Here is a 23787-nt window from a genome sequence, read left to right as displayed (position 1 = left end):
CTGTGGGGGCCATACCATCACTTCCAGGACTTTTTGTTCTCCTTTACACTGAAGATAGTTCTCAATGACTTTGTCTGTATGTTTGGGGTCGTTGTCTTGCTGCAGAATAAATTTGGGGCCAATCATACGCCTCCCTGATGGTATTGCATGATGGATAAGTATCTGCCTGTATTTCTCAGCATTGAGAACACCATTAATCCTGACCAAATCTCCAACTCCATTTGCAGAAATGCAGCTCCAAACGTTCAAGGAACCTCCACCATGCTTCACTGTTGCCTGCAGACACTCATTATTGTACCGCTCTCCAGCCCTTTGACAAACAAACTGCCTTCTGCTACAGTCAAATATTTCAAATTTTGACTCATCAGTCCAGAGCACCTGCTGCCATTTTTCTGCACCACAGTTCCTATGTTTTCGTGCATACTTGAGTCGCTTGGCCTTAATTCCACGTCGGAGGTATGGCTTTTTGGCTGCAACTATTCCATGAAGAACACTTCTGGCCAGACATATCTGGACAGTAGATGGGTGTACCTGGGTCCCACTGGTTTCTGCCAGTTCTGAGCTGATGGCACTGCTGGACATCTTCCGATTTCGAAGGGTAATAAGCTTGATGTGTCTTTCGTCTGCTGCACTAAGTTTCCTTGGCCGACCACTGCATCTACGATCCTCAACGTTGCCCGTTTCTTTGTACTTCTTCAAAAGACCTTGAACAGCACATCTTGAAACCCCAGTCTGCTTTGAAATCTTTGTCTGGGAGAGACCTTGCTGATCCAGTAGAACTACCTTGTGTCTCGTTGCTGTGCTCAATCTTGCCATGACATGAAACTGTCTTCCACAATCTCACCTTGTTAGCAGAGTTTGGCTGTATCCTCACCCAGTTTTAAGCCTCCTACACAGCTGTTTCTGTTTCAGTTAATGACTGTGTTTCAGCCTACGTGTGACATTGATGATCATTAGCACCTGTCTGGTAGAACTGGTTGATCAGACACCTGACTAGAATCCTACAAAATCCCTGACTTTGTGCAAGTGGACCTATAAGAATTGATGCTGGTTTGAAGGCAAAAGGTAGGAACACCAAATATTGATTTGATTTAGATTTTTCTTTTGTTCGCTCACTTTGCATTTTGTAAATTGATAACAATAAACAATCATTATTTATATTTCTGAAACATTCTTTGTTTATAGCATTTTTTCACACCTGCCTAAAACGTTTGCACAGTACTGTATATGTGTAATAAAGTGGAATGACACAAGGAATAAGTATTAAACATGCTTATGGAAATGTATTTAATACTCAGTAGAAAAGACTTTGTTGGTAATGACAGCATTGCTCAGGTGTGATTTTGGCCCATTTCTCCACACAAACTGTCTTCAGATCTTGAAGGTTCCGGGGACTTCTTCTATGAACTCTGATCTTCTGTTCTTTCCATAGATTGTCAATTTGATTCAAGTCAGGTGATTGACTGGGCTGTTCTAGCAGCTTTGTTTTCTTTCTCTGAAACAAATTGAGAGTTTCCTTGGCTGTGTGTTTGGGATCCTTGTCTTGCTGAAATGTCCACCATCATCTCATCTTCAGCATCCTGGTAGATGGCAGCAGATTCTTATCAAGAATTTCCTGGTACATTTCTCCATTCATCCTTCCTTCAATTATATGAATTCTGCCAGTATCATATGTTGATAAACAGCCCCACCCCATGATGTTCCCACCTCCAAACTCATTTCTTCTCCAAACATGGTGTGTGCAATGACATCCAAAGAGTTCAATTTTGATCACATCTGACCAGACTCTATTCTCCCAGTATTTCGTTGGCTTTTTTTCTTCAGCAGTGGAGTCTTGCACAGTGAACGTGCACAGAGGCCACAGCAACTGAGTGTATTACTTATTGTTTTCCTTGAAACAACTGTACCTGCTAATTCCAGGTCTTTCTGAAGCTCTCCTAATCTTCTGATTATTCTTTTGACTCCTCTGTCAGAAATCTTGCGAGGAGCACCTGGTGGTGGCCGGTTTATGGTGAAATGGTGTTCTTTCCACTTCCAGATTACGACCTCAACAGTGCTCACTGGAACATTCAGAAGTTTAGAAAACGTATTTCACCAATGCCATCAGTATGTTTGGCAACAATAAGGATGCAAAGGTGTTATGAGAGCTCTTTGCTTTTACCCATCATGAGATGCTTCTTGTGTGACACCTTGGTAATGAGAAACCTTTTTATAGGATATCCATTAGGACTAAACAAGCTAATATTCATTTGCACTGATAGAGGGCAAGATTACTTTCTAAATACTGACAGATTTCAGCTGCTTTTTTGGCTTTCCATGCCTTTTTGCACCTCCTCTTCTTCATGTGTTCAATACTTAGTCCCTGTGTCATTCCACTTTATTACACATAACTTGATTTATGGACTTATTTGCTTTGATTTCTTTGTATGTGTGGATTACTTGGGTTGTTACCGACGTCCAACATGGTGAAAATCTCATGTCAGTAGCTCCATTAGAAATATATTTACTGAGAAACACAATGTATTCAATACTTATTTTCCCAGATGTGTATATACACATATGGATGATCTGAAGAAACCGAGACAGGACCTGAAGTATAACCAGGTGGGAGAGTACCGGGGCCAAGTTTAAGAGTGTGGGGTTCGTCCTGTGGTCTGGAAAGACCAGATGCAGGATCCGCTTACAATACACCCACCAGGGCTAGTAACGAAACAAAGGGAGTGTGTGGGAGAGGCACACAGGAGTGGGCTGGTTCGTATGGGGAAAGCAAAGGGGGTTTATTATGCTCTCTTGGAGGAAAGAGCTGTTCGCCCCACTGGGGTCAAGATCCCAGTTAAATACGGGGCATCCCCAGGCCAGCAGGTAGAAAAATTTAAAAATTGATAATTCAACCCAGAGCGGTTGACCACTGGGAACAAGTGACACAATGGCTACGGCCATTCGAATGTACTACATTCCAGATCATGCAGAAAAGTAGCCTGCTTTCTTTTACATAAGAATGTTCAGAAATATTTCACCCAGCCAGTCTGGGGAGACTTTAAAAACATGGAAGAGCTTACCAAGCTCGTAGAAACATCTAAGACAGCCTTGCAATCTGAGAGAGCAGAACGGTCCTTTAGCGGACCACAAACCACATTCCACAAACTCTGCCTCTTTCATGCAAATCGGAGCCTGTTCTGAAGTCCCCCTGCCTTTGGGCATGCAACTTACTCGGGAACGAGGAGGAATGCAGGTAAAGAGAGAGAGGAAATTTATGTGCGCTTAAAAACCCAAAACAATATCACATATGAGAGTAGTAGTTGTAAATGGGTTCAGAGTTGAAGCACTCTGATTCTGGCAGCAACATTTCCATTGTTGATCACCAATATCTACTACCACAACAGTGGATTAAAGTAAAGACCAGTATAACGTGAAGAAATCCAAAAATATAAAAATGCCCTATGTTTCATCAGCCATGGAGGATCGCTAAAAAAATTCCCCATAGCGATCCTCACCAATCCACCTTTTTCAGTGATTCTAGTACGGGACTGGTCTAACAATAAATGTGGTGTAGTACTGACTACTCCCGATAATAATTTAGGCCTAGTTATAGATTACACACTGTGTAATCAGTGAAGAGAGATACAGAAGTCCAAGAGGTGGATGGGGAGATTCCTAGATCGTTGCAGGCAGAAACGTCATCACCCCATGCCTCGACGAGCCAGGAGGATTCCACACCCCTTGAGGTCAGACCAGACGCTCTCTCTGAAATGCAAGTTCAATTTAGAGAGACACCGGCTTCTTTCAAAAGGGAGCAGTGGAATGATGACTCCCTGAAATTTGCGAAAAATGCAGTGGTACTAGTCAATGGCCAACACACTCATCAGGCCATGCCACATGGTCCTCACTTTGTGATAGAAAATGACCTATTATATCGGGTAGCGGAGCATGAGGGGGAGGTGCAGAAGCTGTTGTTAATCCCACAAACCTACCGGCGGCAAGTCTGTGAATTGGCACATGCCCACCTCCTAGGAGGCAATATAAGCACCAAAAAAACTTTAGAGAGTATTAAGCTCCGATAATATTTGCCGGGAATTAATGAGGAGGTTTGCTGTTTTTGCTTCTGAGGGACTTCTAGATAAGCAAAGAGAACGAGGGGGAGGAGTTGATCCCAATTCCTCCTGTTCGCGCTGACCACCTTGCAAAGCACATGTTTGAGAGTCTGATTGAACCTCTCGACGAGACCATCGGTTTGAGGATGATACACCGCGGTCTTTAAGTGTTTTATTTTAAGTAACTTGGACTGTCTCCTTGAATGTCTCCGAGGTAAATGGCGTCCCTTGATCTGTAAGGACTTCTTTAGGGATGCCGCCTCACACAAAAACCACTACAAGTTCCCGTGCAATATCTTTAGACTTGCCTGAGTGCAAGGGAACAGCCTCTGGATACTGAGTAGCATAATCCACAAGGACTAATATATATTTATGTCCTTGGGCTGGGGGTTCTAGGGGTCCTACTATATCGACCCCAATTCGTTTGAAGGGGACATCAATCAAGGGAAGGGGAACGAGAGGAGCTCTGTCCTTCCTAGGAATTTGCTGTAATTGGCACTCTGGGCAAGAGATACAAAAACCTCCTCATTAATTCCCAGCCAATAGAATCTTAGCTTGATATGCTGTAATGTCTTTTTGATGCACAAATGGCCTCCTAGGAGGTGTGCGTGTGCTAATTCAGAAACCTGCCGCCAATAGATACATAGTATTAACAACAACTTCCATACCTCTCCCACCATGCTCCGCGACCCAATATAATAGATCATTTTCTTTTACAAAGTGAGTACTACTGCATTCTTAGCAAATTTCAGGGAGCTGTCATTCCATTGCTCCCTCTTAAATGAATCCGGTGTCTCTCTAAATTGGAATTGTATTTCAGAGAGGGGGTCAGTCTGACCTCAAGGGGCGGAGAGTCATTCCGACTCGTCGAGGCACGGATTGATGACATAATGGCCTGCGATGGTCCTGGAACCTCCCCACTCGCCTCTTGGTTTCCAGTATTTCTTTCTGCCGGCTGAGTACATGGCATGGAGACAACTTGAGACAGGTCATTCCTGTCTATTACTAGGCCTAAATTAGGTCAGGGAATATTCAGTACTACACCACATTTATTGTTAGACCAGTCCTTCCTCAGAATCACAGCAAAAAGTGGATTCGGGAGGACCACTATGGGAATTTTTTCAGCGATCCTCCATAGCTGATGAAACATAGGGCGGTTTTATAGTGTCGGACTTCTGTGTGAATACAAGTTATACTGGTCTTTATTTTTATCTGTTGTCGCGGGAGTACATACTGGCGGTCAACAATGGAAATGTTGCTGCCAGAATCAAAGAGGGATTCCACTTTAAACCCACATAGGATTACTACTCCCATATGGGATACTGACAGGGGGTTTGAAAGTGCACACAAACCTCCTCTCTCTCTCCACTTACATCCCACCTTGTCCCGGGTGAGTTGCGTGCTCGCTGATTCTGAGACTTCGGTACAGGCTTACGTTCATACAGAGGTTACATGTTGTGTGGGATGTAGTCACCATAGTGTCCGCTAAAGGACCGTTCTGCTCTCCCAGATTGTGAGGCTGTCTTTGATGATTCAACGAGATTGATTAACTCGTTCATATTTTGGAAATCTCCACAGACCAGCTGGGTGAAATAGTCATGAAGATTCGCTACTCGACACTATTTGAAAGGTGGTAGAATCAAATGGCCTTAGCCATGAAGCCACCATTTCCCAGAGAGCAAAGGCTTGCCCCTGGATCGGCCAGTGTGGGTCACATTTTCAAACCTGTAATGTCTTCACCTGCTGGTCAAGGGATGCCCCACATTTATCTGGGACCTCGGCCCCAGTGGGGAGGACAGCTCTCTCCTCCAAGAGAGAGTAATAAGTCCCTGTCAGTTCCCCCATAGAAACCAGCCCACTCCTATGTGTTTCCTCTACACTTTCCCTTAGTAAATTTACTGGCCTGGATAAATATATAGGGAGCTGAGCCTGCACCGGGTCTCTCCGAACCATGGGACGAACCCCCCCACTCAGAAACTCGGCCACCGGTACTCTCCCACCTGGTTATGATTTCACACAAAGACATCAAGAAGGTTTGGGGCAGCCACCCGTATATTATGTCCTGACTGCAAAAGGTTGAAAATAAATCACAGATCTTTACAGATTGGAGTCCACAGCTGAACTGATGATGTGGAGGTAAGATGGCGGCTTTAAAGGCCAGTGGAGGAAGTGATGTCATCAGGGCCAAAACCGAAAATTACATCACTGGCAGACCCGGAACCGGAAGAGACGTCATCAGTTGGGGTAGTGACGTCATCAGAGGTGCCGGAACCGGATGGGATTTCCCAAGAATGGTCTGCAAGGAATTGAGAGAGACAGTTAGTGCACCTCCCCACCCCCTGGTCTGGCATGGAATTATTCAGGCCCTTTAGCTGTCTCCTATTCGCACATGTGTGACAATAAATATATATATACAGTGATCCCTCGCTATATCGCGCTTCGCCTTTCGCGGCTTCACTCCATCGCGGATTTTATAAGCATATTTAAATATATATCGCGGATTTTTCGCTGCTTCGCAGGTTTCTGCGGACAATGGGTCTTTTAATTTCTGGTACATGCTTCCTCAGTTGGTTTGCCCAGTTGATTTCATACAAGGGACGCTATTGGCAGATGGCTGAGAAGCTACCCAACTTACTTTCTCTCTCTCTCTCTCTCTTGCGCTGAAGTAGGGGGGTGTGAGCAGGGGGGCTGTGTGCAGCTGCTTCCTGAAGGACATGCTGCACGGAGCTTCGCATACTTAAAAGCTCAAAGGGCACGTATTGATTTTTTATCTCTCTCTCTATCTCTCTCTCTCTCTCTCTCTCTCTGCTCCTGACGGAGGGGGTGTGAGCTGCCGCCTTCAACAGCTTTGTACCGGCGGTGCTTCGCATACTTAAAAGCCCTATTGATTTTTTTTTTTGACTGCTTGCTTTGCACTCCTTTGAAAAGGAAGATATGTTTGCATTCTTTTAATTGTGAGACAGAACTGTCATCTCTGTCTTGTCATGGAGCACAGTTTAAACTTTTGAAAAAGAGACAAATGTTTGTTTGCAGTGTTTGAATAACGTTCCTGTCTCTCTACAACCTCCTGTGTTTCTGCGCAAATCTGTGACCCAAGCATGACATTCTAAAAATAACCATATAAACATATGGTTTCTACTTCGCGGATTTTCCTATTTCGCGGGTGGCTCTGGAACGCAACCCCCGCGATGGAGGAGGGATTACTGTAGTATAATAAAGTGGTTTTTTTTAATACCCTTTATTGACATATATTTAGGATATTTATTTATATAAAAACACAATCTACTACACTATTACAATCTATATCAAACTATTGCAACAATTACAATCAACTATTATCAGTTAATGTCTACTCCAACCTTTCACATTCTACAACAGTCTGTTGCATTCTTGACTGGGTCCCAGACTTTAAAGACTTAGCCTTAAAGAGGGGGCTTTGCCGAGAAATGTGGTACATTTGTAACACACTGGTGTCAACTCTACTGTCAATGGTAGTGAGTCCCTTGCCCTCCCTATGTCAGGGATAGGGGTTGTTCTCAATCGGGCGCTGAGCAGACTCCTATCAGTCATGGAGAATCCACTGCATCCACTGAACAGGATCATCTCCAGACAGAGGAGCAGCTTCAGCGACAGACTGCTGTCACCATCCTGCTCCACTGACAGACTGAGGAGATCGTTCCTCCATCACACTATGAGACTCTTCAGTTCTACCTGGGGGGGTAAACGTTAACATTATACAAAGTTATTGTTTGTTTTTATCTGCATTTTTATTACTCTTTAATTTAATATTGTTTTTTGTATCAGTATGCTGCTGCTGGAGTATGTGAATTTCCCCTTGGGATTAATAAAGTATCTATCTATCTATCTATCTATCTATCTATCTATCTATCTATCTATCTATCTATCTATCTATCTATCTATCTATCTATCTATCTATCTATCTATCTATCTATCTATCTATCTATCTATCTATCTATCTATCTATCTATCTAGGGTCTGAATGGTTTGGATCCTTATTTGCCAACTTATCCATAATCAAATAGTCTCCTTGCAGGGTGCACATGTATCTGCAGCAGTCCTTTTTTTAAAGAACAAGATGGGTTCCGGAGACCCAGAGAGCATCTTTTACACAGCACATGATACACCATGATTCATTGGTAGCTTCCAGTGAGTGGGTACCAAAGAATCGCCCATAGAGAACTGAGTGACCCAAGAGATTGTAAAAGTATGTTTAATTTACCCATTACCAAATACAGTCCATAACAATTCCATTACACCTTACAACAAAAACAATTTTGCCAAGGAGCAGTCATTTTCCCATTTTCATCTCTTAACTGAAGACCATCATCCCTCCAAAATATTAATTCAACCATCTACACTATCCATCCATCCATTATCCAACGCGCTGAATCCGAACACAGGGTCACCGGGGTCTGCTGGAGCCAATCCCAGCCAACACAGGGCACAAGGCAGGAACCAACCCACCACAGGACACACACAAACACCAAACACACAGTAGGGCCAATTTAAAATCGCCAATCCACCTAACCTGCATGTCTTTGGACTGTGGGAGGAAACCAGAGCGCCCGGAGGAAACCCATGCAGACACGGGGAGAACATGCAAACTCCACGCAGGGAGGACCCGGGAAGCGAACCCAGGTCCCCAGATCTCCCAACTGCGAGGCAGCAGCGCTACCCTCTGCGCCACCATGCCGCCCATCATCTACACTACACACACATATTTTGGATTTAAAATCAGTTCCCATTAAAGCTCTATTTCCCATTCCCCAATATCCACAAGCTCTTCCAATTCTCCTTAACTGAGCGAAACCCCACATACCTTCTAGCTCCTTTTCCAAAATCTATTATACTGGCTGCACAAAACTCAGGATACACCTGGCATCCTATACGCATTCCTTTATCACAGTATTAATAACCATTTGAAAAAGGCTTCCTTTGATTCCCTGCCATTTCCAATTAGACCATCTCCCTTTCAAAATGAATCTATACGACAAAACAACCAAATCTGTTATCATCATCAATAATCCACATTCGCTCACATGTCCTTGTCTGTGTCAAACCTTGTCTCTACATCTTCCCCCTCACACATCATCTTTCTACACACCATCAACCACTTCAAATTCTTTAAAGTATTTTTCCAGCCTTTTTGACTATTCTCCTCTCCATGCCCCCTCTTCAGAACTTATTATCAAACTCTGGTCCTCCTCTATTGTCCATCTTATACAAGTCTTTCTGTTTGCAACACAAAGCAACATCTGTACATTCTATGGACCTCATTTTCAATTTTGCTGCATATTTCTATCCTTTTCGTCTCTCCTTTGTCTTTGGTGTCAAATTTAAGTCCTCATTACTGATGTGAACCACAAAGTTACAAAATATTGAAATTTGTGTACAAAGGCTGAATACAAATCCTTGCCCAAAGATACATTACAAAAAAACAGTCCATCTTTAGTTGAATGTCTGTGCTATCTCTACAGATTATTTTATGTTAATCATTGGACATAATCAAATGTTTACACAATGCAATTCATGTTGTCCAGTGGAGAAGGAAACATTACTTTTCTGCCACAGGATGTGCTACAGTTTCTCCAGTTTATCAAAAATAACCACATACATTTAGCTTCCATAACCAGAAAAACAACATTCAGGGCACAGTACAAAATTATTTTCCTGACCATAATTAAGTTTTTGTGTTTCACAGTGCATTAAAATGTGGGTTATTAGGAAGAATTTGCAGCTTTGTTGCCTTATGCAAATATACTAACTTTTTGCAAATTTTGAATTCCTTTCCATTGTGACTTTACCTCAGAACATTTGAACAAACTGGATGAGAGGAGGCCATTCAGCCCCACAAAACTTGCCAGTCCTATTCACTTAATTTTTCTATAATAACATCAAGTCGTGTCTACAGCAATACAATGATTCTTCTTAAAATTGTTTTGCTCTATGAAACAATTGATTGATACTAACAGCTAAAACATTCCTTATCTACTGTATCTTATTTATTCCTTAAACTTATCCATTTAAAATTATTGCTTTAACTGTTAACTATTACAGTTTGGTTTTTTTTGCATTAAAAATATACGGGTAATGCAATGTATTTTCACTGGATTTTTTTTACAGTGAATGTCTTAATGTTGTTGCTCTTACAAAGAATGGCTAAATGAACAGAAGACACAGAAGAGTTATAACCTGCTGACAGGTAACTTAACATCTGATTGACATCACACTGTATGTAGTTTTCTTTTCCTGCTCTGGACTCTGTGGCACCATTAAAAAGCAGGCAATTAAAGCCCTGCTTCGAGCTGTGGTTAAATGCTAATACCCGTGCCTATAGACGGCAGTGCAAGAGAGCTGAGTGAAGGTGGAAAAGGACAGGTTGCAGGTTTCTTTTGAAAATTTGAGAGAAAGTTGGTTGTGTTGTCAGAAAGTTTTGAAAGCTGCAAGATCAAAATTTTTTTCTGAAGTTATTGGCTCTAACACTCACAACCCCTGTGTACTTTTTAACACATTGAGTTCTGTTCTTAATGTTCATGAAACAGTCTATCTGGAAGCTTCTAGGAAAACTTGCAATAAATTTCTTTACTTTTTTTTTTTTGAAGAAGGTTGTAAGCACTAGGGCCCTCATTTCACCACCTTCTCATGATTCATCCATTTTAATACCCTGTTTGCCTGTGTTTGATCACTTTGAGTCTGTCACTCTCCCCTTTTTAAAGCATCTGGTTTCCAGTATAAAACCATCTGGCTCCCCCCTTGATGTTTTCCCTCCTCAACTTCTTAAGGAGGTCTTTCCTACCTTGGGTCCTTCTATTCTTACTTTTATTAATAGTCGTTTAACTTCTAGTGTGGTGCCTAAAAATTTTAAACATGCTGCTGTGCAACCTCTGCTGAAAAAAAATGGGTCTGGACCACTATGTTATGTCTAACTTTAGGCCTATTTCGAAGCTACCTTTTTGTCCAAACTCTTGGAAAAAGTCGTTTATACCCAACTGAAGTCCTTTCTGGACGAACATGCAATACTGGAAGTGTTCCAGTCTGTGTTTAAAATTCACCACATCACTGAGTGTTCTCTGTTAAGGGGTTTTAATGATATTCTTTTAACAGTGGACTCTGGTGACTGTGTACTACTTATGCTTCTGGATTTAACAGCTGCCTTTGACACGATAGACAATGAGATTTTCATCTCCAGGCTGGAGCAGTGGGTGAGCATCATGGGTTCAGTTCTCCAATGGTTCAGGTCCCCTCTCTCAGATAGAAGTTTTTGTGTCAGCGTTGATGATTTTACTTCCATCTGTTTTGCCCACCCCTGGTGGGTACCACAGGGCTCCATCCTGGGACCTCTTCTGATCGCCTTTTACTTGCTGCCACTCGGCGCTATTTTCCAGAAACACGGTATTTACTTTCATCTTTATGCAGACGACTGTCAGGTTTATTTCCCTCTGAAGTGCTTTGATCCATGATCTGTCCAGCCCCTGCTTGATTGCCTTATTGACATAAGGAGTTGGATGGTATTAAATTTTCTAAATTTTAATAAGAACAAGACAGAAGTCATGCTATTTAGACCCAATGGCACCAGTGGGACCCCCTGCATCCACCTTTCCACTGTGGCTCAGTTTGTGAAATCCATGATCACAAATTTAGGTGTGAAAATGAATTCCACTTTACAACTTGATAGCCTTGATAACTTGTGAACACAGTGGTAAAATCTCTCTTTTCCCAGTTGAGACGGCTGTCAAAAATCAAGCCTGTTTTGTCTAAACGCCACCATGAAACAGAGATACATGCTTTTATAACCTCTCGTCTAGATTACTGCAATCCGCTTCTTTTTGGAATTAGCCAGGCCTCCATTGCTCGCCTACAGCTGCTGCAAAATGCCGCTGCTCGATTTTTAACTGGCACAAGAAAGCATGAGCATGTTACCCCAATTCTGGCTTCCCTTCACTGGCTTCCAGTTCATTTTCAAATACATTTTAAGATCTTTGTATTTGTTTTTAAATCCTTTAACGGTTATGCCCCATATTATTTGTTGGAACTGCTGCACCCTTATGTATCGTCTCGCCCTCTCATGTCAGCAGACCAGATGCTTTTATGTGTTCCTAAGGCACGATGCAAACTCAGAGGTGATCGGGCTTTTGCAGTTGCAGCTCCAAAACTTAGAAACAATTTGCTTTTGCACGTTAGGCAGGCTCCTTCACTAGCTGTCTATAAATCTTATTTAAAAACGCACTTTTACTCCCTGGCCTTTAACCGAGTGTGATATGTTGACTATCTGTGTACTTTTTATTATGACTCTCTTCAGCTCTTATGTGTTTTTGTTTCATTTACCCTTTGGTTATTGTTTGTTTGATATGTTGGGTTTTTATTGTACAGCACTTTGGTCAGCCTTGATGTTTAAAGTGCTTTATAAATAAATAAATATGCCTAGGGATTACAAATTTCTCATCATTGTATAAAAACCAAAGATATTTTCAACTTTTTGCCACTGAGAAAAGTATGTTCCTGAAAATTGAGGCCTTCAGGAGTGAACATGTTCTGCTTCTCTACTGTCTCTTACAACAAGTTCCTGTGCCTGGTCACAATGCCGTAAGTAACCACTGCAGAATCTGAAATATAGGGACTTGAAATAAAATGTTCAATGTATTTTACCTTCTAAAATAAACTCCACAGGTTCAAGAGCATTAAAGTGTTCTTTGTAATAATGTTGCTGTTTTAACGCTGTTACAAGTCCAAACCCCCTGATGCCAATGGCTATGCTTACGGGGTGGTCCCTGTAAACTGTAGATGAAACTTCATTAATACAGTACAGTGGCCTGCAAACGTATCCAATCCCCTTGAAAAATATTATCATTTTCTGCATGACAAAAGCTTTGTGCACATACTTGTATTTATCCATTCAGTATATAGAAAATGAAACCTCTGGTGGTATCAAGGTCCCTTCCAGTTACACATCTCCAGTGTCACCTTATAGGTGCCTTATTTTGTCCATCACATCCAGTCACAGTTCAGCTTAAAATAAACGTCATTTTGGGTGCCTTTTTCTCTGAAGGAGTTTCTACGAGGTGCCCGCTCAACTCTGAGTTACACCTTTGTTAACAGATGTAGAACAGACCTGAGTTGCAGTTCAGTCATTCACTCAGGAATACAGGTTGGAATGGTACAGCTGAATTTCTAAATTAAATCTGCTGTCTCAACAGGCCTTGTGTGCCACTTAATGTCTAGAAGAATGGGCAATGCCCTTCTTGTCCTACACTTTCATCAGGCAGCTAGACTATCTTTTTTGCAGAGACAACTTGCAGTTTTGCTAATTTTAACTTGTGGTTTGCTGTCTCTACTAACATTTCCTGTTTTTGTGGTTAGACAAGTAACTTTTACAGAGATCAGAAGTTACATTAAAATAAAAAGAGTCAAAGTTACAGTTCAATGATGTGCTTTTCTTCCAAAAATGCTTTTAACAAAGTAGTTAGAATAAAAAGAAAGATAAATAAAAAACATTTTAACATTCTTAATAATTAAATCATATCCCCTAAAAGACGTCATAAGGTGTGCTAGAATAAAAATCCCACAAGCATTCAATATCAGTGATTTGATCATATATAGTGAATTTACTTTTGACGATTTATTTATTTATTTTAAATTTCTCTTTAACTTTGAGTTTCATTTTGCACGTTGTCTCTGATAATTTTCTCTTTAGACTTTTGGTTTTGATACTTCCTTTGCCTTCTACTTGCTGACATTCTGTGCTAAACCAACCAGAATTGTTTCCCAAGTCTTCCATCCTCTCTTCTTGATCATCATACTTCTTCTGCTCATTTGGTAAGAGTTTTTCATTTCTGCGTACTTTTTCTATTATCACCGCCTGTTCTTTCACTTCCTGCAGTGACTTCACTCGCTCCATCCATCCCGGCTTTGCTTCTTGTTCTTCAGCCTGAATGAGGAGCTCAATGTACTCGGGAGTGGACAGCGGGTTTGGTCTGAGGGCGATTTCTTCAAGTCGTTTTATACTTTCATGAGACTCTTTAATGAGTTTATGAACTTCCTCTTTCACATCACTATATTCATGCTGAAGCCGCATAAAGACTTGTTCAGTTGTCATCTTTTCTCCTTTTGCTTTTTCATATTTCTGCTTAAGCTCATAATATGTCTTTTTGACCCTTTTAGTTTTATATTTGAATTTGTGCTGTTGGTTGGAGTGAACACTCCACACACACTTACCAGGACAAACAGTGCAGTTCCCATCCTTCATAATAACACACATGACCTTATCTTTATCATTTGAAAAATGACACGGATAATGACAGGTGAAGTTACATTTCTGGCAGTTAGTGATGAACTCGCCAGTGCCTGCAATGCTCTTTCTTATTGTCACAGTTTCATCCACTTCATACTTAAAGTTCTTGTTGCTCTCTATGTCAGTAATGTGCTTATTTAAAATGTCACGGATTTGTCCAATTTCTTCACATTTACTTAGTGCAGCTTTGATTTGAGGCCGCAGTCCTTCCACTGCCGCCTGTAAGCGCCTGCGCTCTTCAAGCACCTCTTTAGTGAGTAATAAACTTTTATCATCCATCTTCTCTAAGGAATCAAAAAACTTCCCCATGCTCTTTGCACCCATGTCCCAAATCATTTTGTCAAAAGTTTTGTCACTGATATTAGACTCAGCATTATTAGCAAATAGGGCTGAATTATTAAATTTGAAAAAAACTGGGCTCCCTTCCTCATCTTTGGGGAACGGTATGTTAGACTCTGTGATGGCATCCAGAACTGGTGGACGCTGTCCATCTGCAAATGTGATCAACACTAGGATGTTATTGGCTACATCTTTACCAAAAATGGACAAAATAGAGTCAAAGACGTACTTCTGTGCATGCGTCAGTCGAGCTTGGGAAGCCTGAACTACAAAGCACACTGTGTTAATGTGCTGGACACCATGTGGGGATGAGAAACATTCTTGTATCTGCTCAGTGGTTTGTTTGTCCCGCTGAATTCCTGTGGTGTCTCCAAAACCTGGCGTGTCGACTATAGTGAAGGAGTATGGGACCTTGAAATAATCCTGGTAGTTAATTTCGTAGACAGTGACAGCAGACGTTTGGCTTTCAGCTTGACTTGTAGATGTTTCTTCATGGATTAACTTGAACCTGAAGTCATCCTCCCACTGGACACCTAAGATGTAGTTGACCATTCCGTTGATCAGGGTGGATTTGCCAGAACCTGTTGCTCCAAGGATCATAATAGTTTTTCTAGGTTTGTTAGATGTTCTGTTTCTAAAGGTGCATATTTCCTTCTTCTTCACATTTTTAATTAACTCTGATGTCAAAGGCAAAAGAAAAATTATAGGATTTCCATCTTTAATTTGCTTACTTTTGTGTTTTATTGCAGTTATACACGTATCCTTTTTAACGGGCAATGTACTCACTTCAATCACATTGCTGGCCCGACTCATACCATCTTGACAAATGGCTCTGTGTCTGGGTTGATATGTTGAACCTGGAAGTAACGTTTTAATCGTAACCTGTTCTTTTATATCTCTTATGTTCACAGTCTTCCACTGTTTATCTTCAGCTAGCTTATGCATATACTCCACTCTGTATCTTTCTGAGTCAAACCTTTGGGGTCTTAACTTTAGAGTTATACTGTCTTCCGTTTGGGCGTCAACCACAAGAGGCTCAGGTTTTGATGGAAGTTGAAAGTTACGGTTAATGAGACACCCACATTTATAAAGATAGATTGTTGCCCCAAGATATTCAACATCAGGCTTGGAGTGGACCAGAAATCTCATTGTCTTGCTGTTTTGGTTAATTTCTGCAAACTCAATGAATTGCTCGGAATACTTTCTGAAATTCTGGATGATTAACTCTTCACTTGGCTCTGACAGATGATATGAGGACTGACAAGAAGTTGTTTGAAAATAGCGTTCCATTTCTGACATGTATGACAAACACACATGGAGTGAAGTGAAAGTCAAGCAGACAATATTTTCTATGTTAGTGTCATAAACTAATGTATCCAGGTCATTTATAGCAATATTAAGTTTCATCTCTTTAATTTGATTAAAGAAACTTCTCAGCATAGTGATTTCGTTTTTTCTTTTATCCAGCCATGATGTCAAAGCACACATCTGGAATGGTGACTCTTCCTTCTTCTTCAGAATGTTGACCAGCTCTTCCTCATTTGTACCACCCCCTCTGATAGCTGGCAAGACCCTCAAGAGATCTTTTATGAAAATACATTTATAATGGTTAAGCATTGATTTGAATTGTTTTACATTTTTCCCAATTTCAGGAAAGTTATTGATGACACTGTCCTTCATGATGTCATTACACCTCATGATGTGCTCGTCTAATTCCTCCAGCACCTCCTGAGATTTGGACACGAGTGCCACACTGATCTCTTGTACCAGCTGAGCAGCCTGTGAGTCGAGATGTTTCAGCGGGTACAGCCAGACCTTGACAGACACAGCTAGCTCCTCCTTTTTGCCAAGTTGATTTGGCAAATTGGAGTAAATTTCCATGGCATTCTGGAAGCTGCAAGGATTGTGATTGAGGACAAAGTCACCGTAGAACATGCACTTAAAATGGTCAGCAATTTTCTTATCGTCGCCTGTCATTTTTAAGTCGCCTTTTCTTTCTATTGAAACAAATTTATTAATTAATGCTTTGAATTTTCCTTTGATTTCTTTGCTCACTTCCTCATTAGAGCTGCTTTGATCAAATATAAAAAAAGCCTGAGCACCATACAACACGCCTGTGACAACATGGGTGGCCGATTTCTGCTCAAACACTTCTGGGTAGACGACATTCTCCCTCCCTAAGTGGCTCATGGTGAGCTGCTCCATTCTGGTGGTCGTGCTGTAGTGCAGGGTGATCCTGGACTGACGTTTGGATGATTTGGTGTCATTAAGGTACTTGGCAGCTCCACCAACCTCAATCAAGCCACACAAGAAGCTCGCTTTAAGGGAGGCTGACATGTTTAAGGTGGAAGTTTTCTCATCTAGAGAGTCTGATGTGATGATCTTGAATTGTGTGTTCTTCAGTGATGTAATGTTGAGGTCTTTCTTGAGGTTTTCCAAATCCCACAGGGTGATTCCTGGTTAAATGAACAAATTTGAAAAAAAAAAAAAAAAAAAAATTATATTGTCCTTTGCATTAAACTTGCATCCCAAAAAAACACTGCAGGTTTTCTTTTGAGAGGCCAGACATAAGAACTTGAATGTTCACTCACCTGGAATGAGGGAGTCAGAGCGGCAGTCATAGAGCATCCCCACCTGGAACAGTCTGCCCAGAGCGGCCATTTCCAAAGGTAAGCCACCTTGAGATGGCCCTCCCTGTCTTTGAAATTAAACACATAAATGACTTAAAGTCAGTAATTTCTTACAATCATAAGAATTCCCTCCATTTTTTGAAGTCTTTTTTAGTCTACTGCAGAACTGCAGTGAAGAAGAAGAGTGCATTTTGGCAGGATCAGTAAAAAGCAGGAGCCAAAGCTACTGGAGGTGCCAGTCCAGCACAGAGTTAAAAAAATTCACTCATTTTGGCCCAATTGAAAACACTAGTGAAGTGGCATTATGGTCGCCAGGGCCGCTGCCTCGTAGCTACAGAGCTGTGGGTTTAGAATTGGCTTGGTCACCATCAGTGTGGAGTTTGCATGGTCTTCTTTGTAGGGGCAGTCGTTTCATCCTCATACTGCCTTTGGCCTATTGTCGCCACAATAGATCCTGACTTTGATAACCCTAATACAGGGGTGGGCAAAGTCATTCCTGGAGGGCCGCAGTGGCTGCAGGTTTTTGCTCCAACCCAAATGCTGAATAAGAAGCACTTATTGCTCAAGTAACACTTCTGCTTCATTTGTTGTCTTACTCGTTAAGATTTTGAACCCTTATTGCTTATTTTAGCCTTATTCTTGTATTCTCGTTTTTTAATTGCTCCTTATTAGAAATAAGATGCAAATGACAAAAGAAACCTGCAGTTCTCTGTTTAGCTTGTTTCCTTTTACACCTGTGTGGATTTATCGTGCACTATTTGGTTTAATTAAATACTTGGAAGGAAAGTGAAGAGAAAAAAGTGAAGGACTGAGAATTACTCCTCCATTTTAGCCTTCAAATTTGGATGATTTCCTTATAAAGGAAAATGACTTGACATAACAGAGTTGAAGCACTTAAAAAGCCATGAAATTAAATTATTGGCAAACAATTGTTTTCTAATTAAACAATTGGGTTGGAACAAAAACCTACAACCACTGTGGACCTCCAGGAATGACTTTGCCCACCCCTGCCCTAATACATTGTGTTATACTAAGCAGATTCAATAAATGGATGGAAGGAATACTAGTAATGTCAAAATTCTAAATCTGTGAAAAGTTTGCTATTTTGAGCAGGAATTGTAAACATTGTTTAAATCTGAAATATTGATGATTAACCCCTTAACCGCCCTCTGCCGGATATATCCGGCATTGTTGTTTTATTGCTAACGCCATACTGCCGGAATTATCCGGCACATTGGCCTATGGTTATATGAATGCCTGGCGCGTAGTATAACTGACGGTTTGGCGTGGGTATTATTACTACGTTGTATTTCAACAACTCTGTGGTTGTTTTGGCCGGTTATGTGACGTGATTCGGAAGTGACAGCTGTGAATATGGCGAAACGTAAACTGACTTCAAGTAAAGCTTTGCAGGCGATTTTGGACAATTCTGATCATGATTGTAGCAGTTCTGAAGAAGATTTTAGCGACAATGATGATCAGCAACGTGCGCTGCATGATACTGTGAATGACAGCGCATCGGATGACGGCAATGAGTGGGTGTATCCCCAGCATCTCAACTGGACTGCTGCCCGAGGTGAACTACCTTTTCTGCATCCGTTTGAGGCAACGTGTGGCTTTACTGTTGATGTAAACAATTACACTGCTGAGCAGTTTTATGAGCTGTTTGTGTCACCTGATTTGATCAGACATTTTGTTCATCGGACAAATCTGTATGCAGCACAGTTTATTGAGAAAAATCCCAATTTACCTCCACATTCCCGTGTTCGTGCTTGGGTAGACACTGATGAAAACGAAATGAAAAAATTCATTGGGATTTTGATGTTGATGGGAATAATCAGAAAACCAGATATTGAGATGTACTGGTCTACAGATCCTATGTATGCAACACCTATTTTTGAAGCTATCATGAAACATAACCGATTCTCTTTGCTGCTGAAATTCTTTCATTTGAATGACAACAGAAATGAGCCAGATAAGAAAGATCCAAACCGCGACCGCTTGTTCAAGCTACGTCCTTTGATTGACCATTTATTTGAAACATTTCAGTTGCCCTACATGCCAGGACCGTCAGTTGCAGTTGATGAAAGTTTATTGTTGTGGAAGGGCCGCTTACAGTTTCGACAGTATCTACCATTGAAAAGGGCACGGTTTGGTATCAAGATGTTTTGCTTAGCTGAGAATTCAGGTTACATTTATAGATTTCGTGTATACACTGGCAAAGAGGATCCTACGAGTAGTATTTCAGCAGTGTTGCCAGATGAATGTAAGGACTTTGGACTTTCAGAGAAAATTGTTGTGTACCGTGCCCTACCACTATTGGACAATGGGTACACCATTTGGATGGATAACTGGTACTCCAGTTGTATATGTTTGCCCATTTCTAGAACTTGCACAACATTTAGTGGTCAATACTGCTTGAATAAATGTAAAAAAGTAAAAAAACGAAAATTGTTCAGATTTCGCCTGGCGTGGGGAATATTTAGGGAGTTGGCGGTTAAAGGGTTAAGGCTACTGTCAATCTGACCAGAAGATCCCACAATACATACAGTGCCTTTTAAAAAGTATTCAAACCAGTGGTGGGTGGTGGTCTTTCAAACAAGGGAAGCACATCAGGCCTACATCATAAACTTAGTCAATTATTGCATCATGTTATTTATTTGTAAATTCTGCCTTCCTGCTAGCTAGCTGGCTGACTAGTTCCCCTCATACCTAATCCTCACGAGACTTATTTAGAAATAAAGGAATGAGCTTTACTACACTGAAACAAGGAGCAAACTCAAGAATGCTATATTTATATCTTTAATTACATTTGTACATGTACAAATGAAAACAGTGGGCTATATCACTAGCAAATAACAGACTACAAGCAGCAGCTTTGTAACAGCTAACCCACTTGTCCGGAACAGTAGCTACACCACCAAGACCCATGGCCTGGAAAACTAAGGAAAATTCAGACCGGACAAGCCGTACCTCTTCCAAATAGCTTCCCCGATGGATGGATAAATAACTAAAAGCAAACAGTTTATAAAATAATAAGGTCTATATATATATTGATGGTGAAAAGAACAAACACTAAAACGAAATACAGTAATCCCTCCTCCATCGCGGGGGTTGCGTTCCAGAGCCACCCGCGAAATAAGAAAATCCACGAAGTAGAAACCATATGTTTATATGGTTATTTTTATATTGTCATGCTTGGGTCACAGATTTGCGCAGAAACACAGGAGGTTGTAGAGAGACAGGAACGTTATTCAAACACTGCAAACAAACATTTGTCTCTTTTTCAAAAGTTTAAACTGTGCTCCATGACAAGACAGAGATGACAGTTCCGTCTCACAATTAAAAGAATGCAAACATATCTTCCTCTTCAAAGGAGTGCGCTTCAGGAGCAGATTATGTCAGAGAGAGAGAAAAGCAAACAAATCAATAGGGCTGTTTGGCTTTTGCAGCACAAAGCTGTTGAAGGCGGCAGCTCACACCCCCTCTGTCAGAAGCAGAGAAAGAGAGAGGGAGAGAGAGAGAGAGAGTTTGTTTTTCAGTCAAAAATCAATACGTGCCCTTCGAGCTTTTAAGTATGCGAAGCACCGTGCAGCATTTCGTTTCAGGAAGCAGCTGCACAGAAGGTAGCAACGTGAAGATAATCTTTCAGCATTTTTAGACAAGCGTCCATATCGTCTAGGTGTGCGAACAGCCCCCCTGCTCAATCCCCATACGTCAGGATCACAGATAGTCAGCGCAAGAGAGAGAGAAAAGTAAGCAATCTAGCTTCTCAGCCATCTGCCAATAGCGTCCCTTGTATGAAATCAACTGGGCAAACCAACTGAGGAAGCATGTACCAGAAATTAAAAGACCCATTGTCAGCAGAAATCCGCGAACCAGCAAAAAATCTGCGATATATATTTAAATATGCTTACATATAAAATCCGCGATGGAGTGAAGCCGCGAAAGGCGAAGCGCGATATAGCGAGGGATCACTGTATATATTTCACCCCCTCCAAAGCCCCCTAAAAAAACACCCAGAAAGTGAACAGCACTACGAAATAATCATAAAGCACAAAAAAATATACAGTACAAACCCTCGCTTGTCCCTACACTGAACATGAAACATGCAAGGCACACAGAAAACTCGAAAACACACATAAAAGTCCAAAAGATTAGACATAGGATGATTAGTAAATGTGAACCTTGTCCAGTTGGAAAGTGTCCTACGGTTATTATACTTGAATGAAACTGTTGACTTGTTGACTTGCTCCTCTCTCCAAACGACAGAAAACAGTCTCACCGCATTATCCTCAGCGTATCTATGTAATGCATAGAGATGTTCAAGTTGTTACTGTTTGGTGTTGAAAGCAGCATGCAGGAAAACTTGTGAAGTGATTCGAATCGGTGCTCTTTCTTGGGTCTTTTTCATCTTGTGAAATATTGCTATTGTGTTTTTTTTTTTCTTTTCCTTTCGTCCTCATGTTTAAATAGCAATGACCCAGAAGGAATTGATGGGATTTGACAGGGAAAACTATCACGAGGAGTCACGGTTCCATGGCGTTATCCTTCCTCCTTTGTTTCCATGGGACAACATTTACACAGACACACATAGACCATATTAATGGGACAACGCTATGAAAGATGTGACTCCGCACAGAACATATTTAAGATATCGCTATTCATGTAGCACCGCTACAACTGTCAATCAACAAGGAGGTCCACCCACTTTGACATTTCCAACCAATCATCATGCAGCAACCCAGTGTCCTGCCAGCCCACTGCCTCATTTGCACACAGAGACATTGAGGTTCCCTGGAAATTATGTTTTGAAGCATTTGTCCTAAAGAGCTTCCCTTGTAGTCTTAGAGCAGTCGCCTCTGATTCAAACCTCATTTTATACCTCATTAATTTGTCTTTTTTGACAACAGAAAAGACTCTTCAATGCCAAAGTGATCTAAATGAATTCTAAATATAAAATACTAAGTAACACTCCATCCATCCATCCATTGTCTCCCGCTTATCCGAGGTCGGGTCGCGGGGGCAGCAGCTTGAGCAGAGATGCCCAGACTTCCCTCTCCCCGGCCACTTCTTCTAGCTCTTCCGGGAGAATCCCAAGGCGTTCCCAGGCCAGTCGAGAGACATAGTCCCTCCAGCGTGTCCTGGGTCTTCCCCGGGGCCTCCTCCCGGTTAGACGTGCCTGGAACACCTCACCAGGGAGGCGTCCAGGAGGCATCCTGATCAGATGCCCGAGCCACCTCATCTGACTCCTCTCGATGCGGAGGAGCAGCGGCTCTACTCTGAGCCCCTCCCGGATGACTGAGCTTTTCACCCTATCTTTAAGGGAAAGCCCAGACACCCTGCGGAGGAAACTCATTTCAGCCGCTTGTATTCGCGATCTCGTTCTTTCGGTCACTACCCATAGCTCATGACCATAGGTGAGGGTAGGAACATAGATCGACTGGTAAATTGAGAGCTTCGCCTTGCGGCTCAGCTCCTTTTTCATCACGACAGACCGATGCAGCGCCCGCATTACTGCGGATGACGCACCGATCCGCCTGTCGATTTCACGCTCCATTCTTCCCTCACTCGTGAACAAGACCCCAAGATACTTGAACTCCTCCACTTGGGGCAGGATCTCGCTACCAACCCTGAGAGGGCACTCCACCCTTTTCCGGCTGAGGACCATGGTCTCGGATTTGGAGGTGCTGATTCTCATCCCAGCTGCTTCACACTCGGCTGCGAACCGATCCAGAGAGAGCTGAAGATCACGGCCTGATGAAGCAAACAGGACAACATCATCTGCAAAAAGCAGTGACCCAATCCTGAGCCCACCAAACTGGACCCTCTCAACGCCCTGGCTGTGCCTAGAAATTCTGTCCATAAAAGTTATGAACAGAATCGGTGACAAAGGGCAGCCCTGGCGGAGTCCAACTCTCACTGGAAATGGGTTCGACTTACTGCCAGCAATGCGGACCAAGCTCTGGCACCGATCGTACAGGGACTGAACAGCACTTATCAGGGGGGCCGGTACCCCATACTCTCGGAGTACCCCCCACAGGATTCCCCGAGGGACACGGTCGAATGCCTTTTCCAAGTCCACAAAACACATGTAGACTGGTTGGGCAAACTCCCATGCACCCTCCAGGACCCTGCTAAGGGTATAGAGCTGGTCCACTGTTCCGCGACCAGGACGAAAACCACACTGTTCCTCCTGAATCCGAGGCTCGACTATCCGACGGACCCTCCTCTCCAGGACCCCTGAATAGACTTTTCCAGGGAGGCTGAGGAGTGTGATCCCTCTGTAGTTGGAACACACCCTCCGATCCCCCTTCTTAAAGAGGGGGACCACCACCCCGGTCTGCCAATCCAGAGGCACTGTCCCTGATGTCCATGCGATGTTGCAGAGGCGTGTCAGCCAAGACAGTCCTACAAC

General features: G+C 42.1%; 1 protein-coding gene across 28 annotated transcripts in view; it reads right to left on the bottom strand.

Annotated features, from left to right (window-relative positions):
- The window catches only part of LOC114644948 (uncharacterized), a 427949-nt gene that overhangs the window by 390800 nt on the left and 13362 nt on the right, over positions 1-23787 (bottom strand). For 6 of the 28 annotated variants that reach the window (XM_051925795.1, XM_051925792.1, XM_051925796.1 and 3 more), the window contains exons 2-3: positions 17331-17437; positions 17032-17195 (exon numbers count right to left, since the gene is read on the bottom strand). The exons of 1 other annotated variant lie outside the window; for it this stretch is intronic. In XM_051925795.1, the coding sequence (XP_051781755.1) occupies positions 17032-17195; positions 17331-17437 (271 nt within the window). 21 more of the 28 variants (XM_051925813.1, XM_051925816.1, XM_051925814.1 and 18 more) reach the window with 12 other exon arrangements.

The sequence above is a fragment of the Erpetoichthys calabaricus genome, chromosome 4, assembly GCF_900747795.2.
Source record: "Erpetoichthys calabaricus chromosome 4, fErpCal1.3, whole genome shotgun sequence".
NCBI classification, from domain to species: domain Eukaryota; kingdom Metazoa; phylum Chordata; class Cladistia; order Polypteriformes; family Polypteridae; genus Erpetoichthys; species Erpetoichthys calabaricus.
Note: the sequence above shows the minus strand (reverse complement) of the source record. Positions and strands in the feature narration are given on the sequence as shown.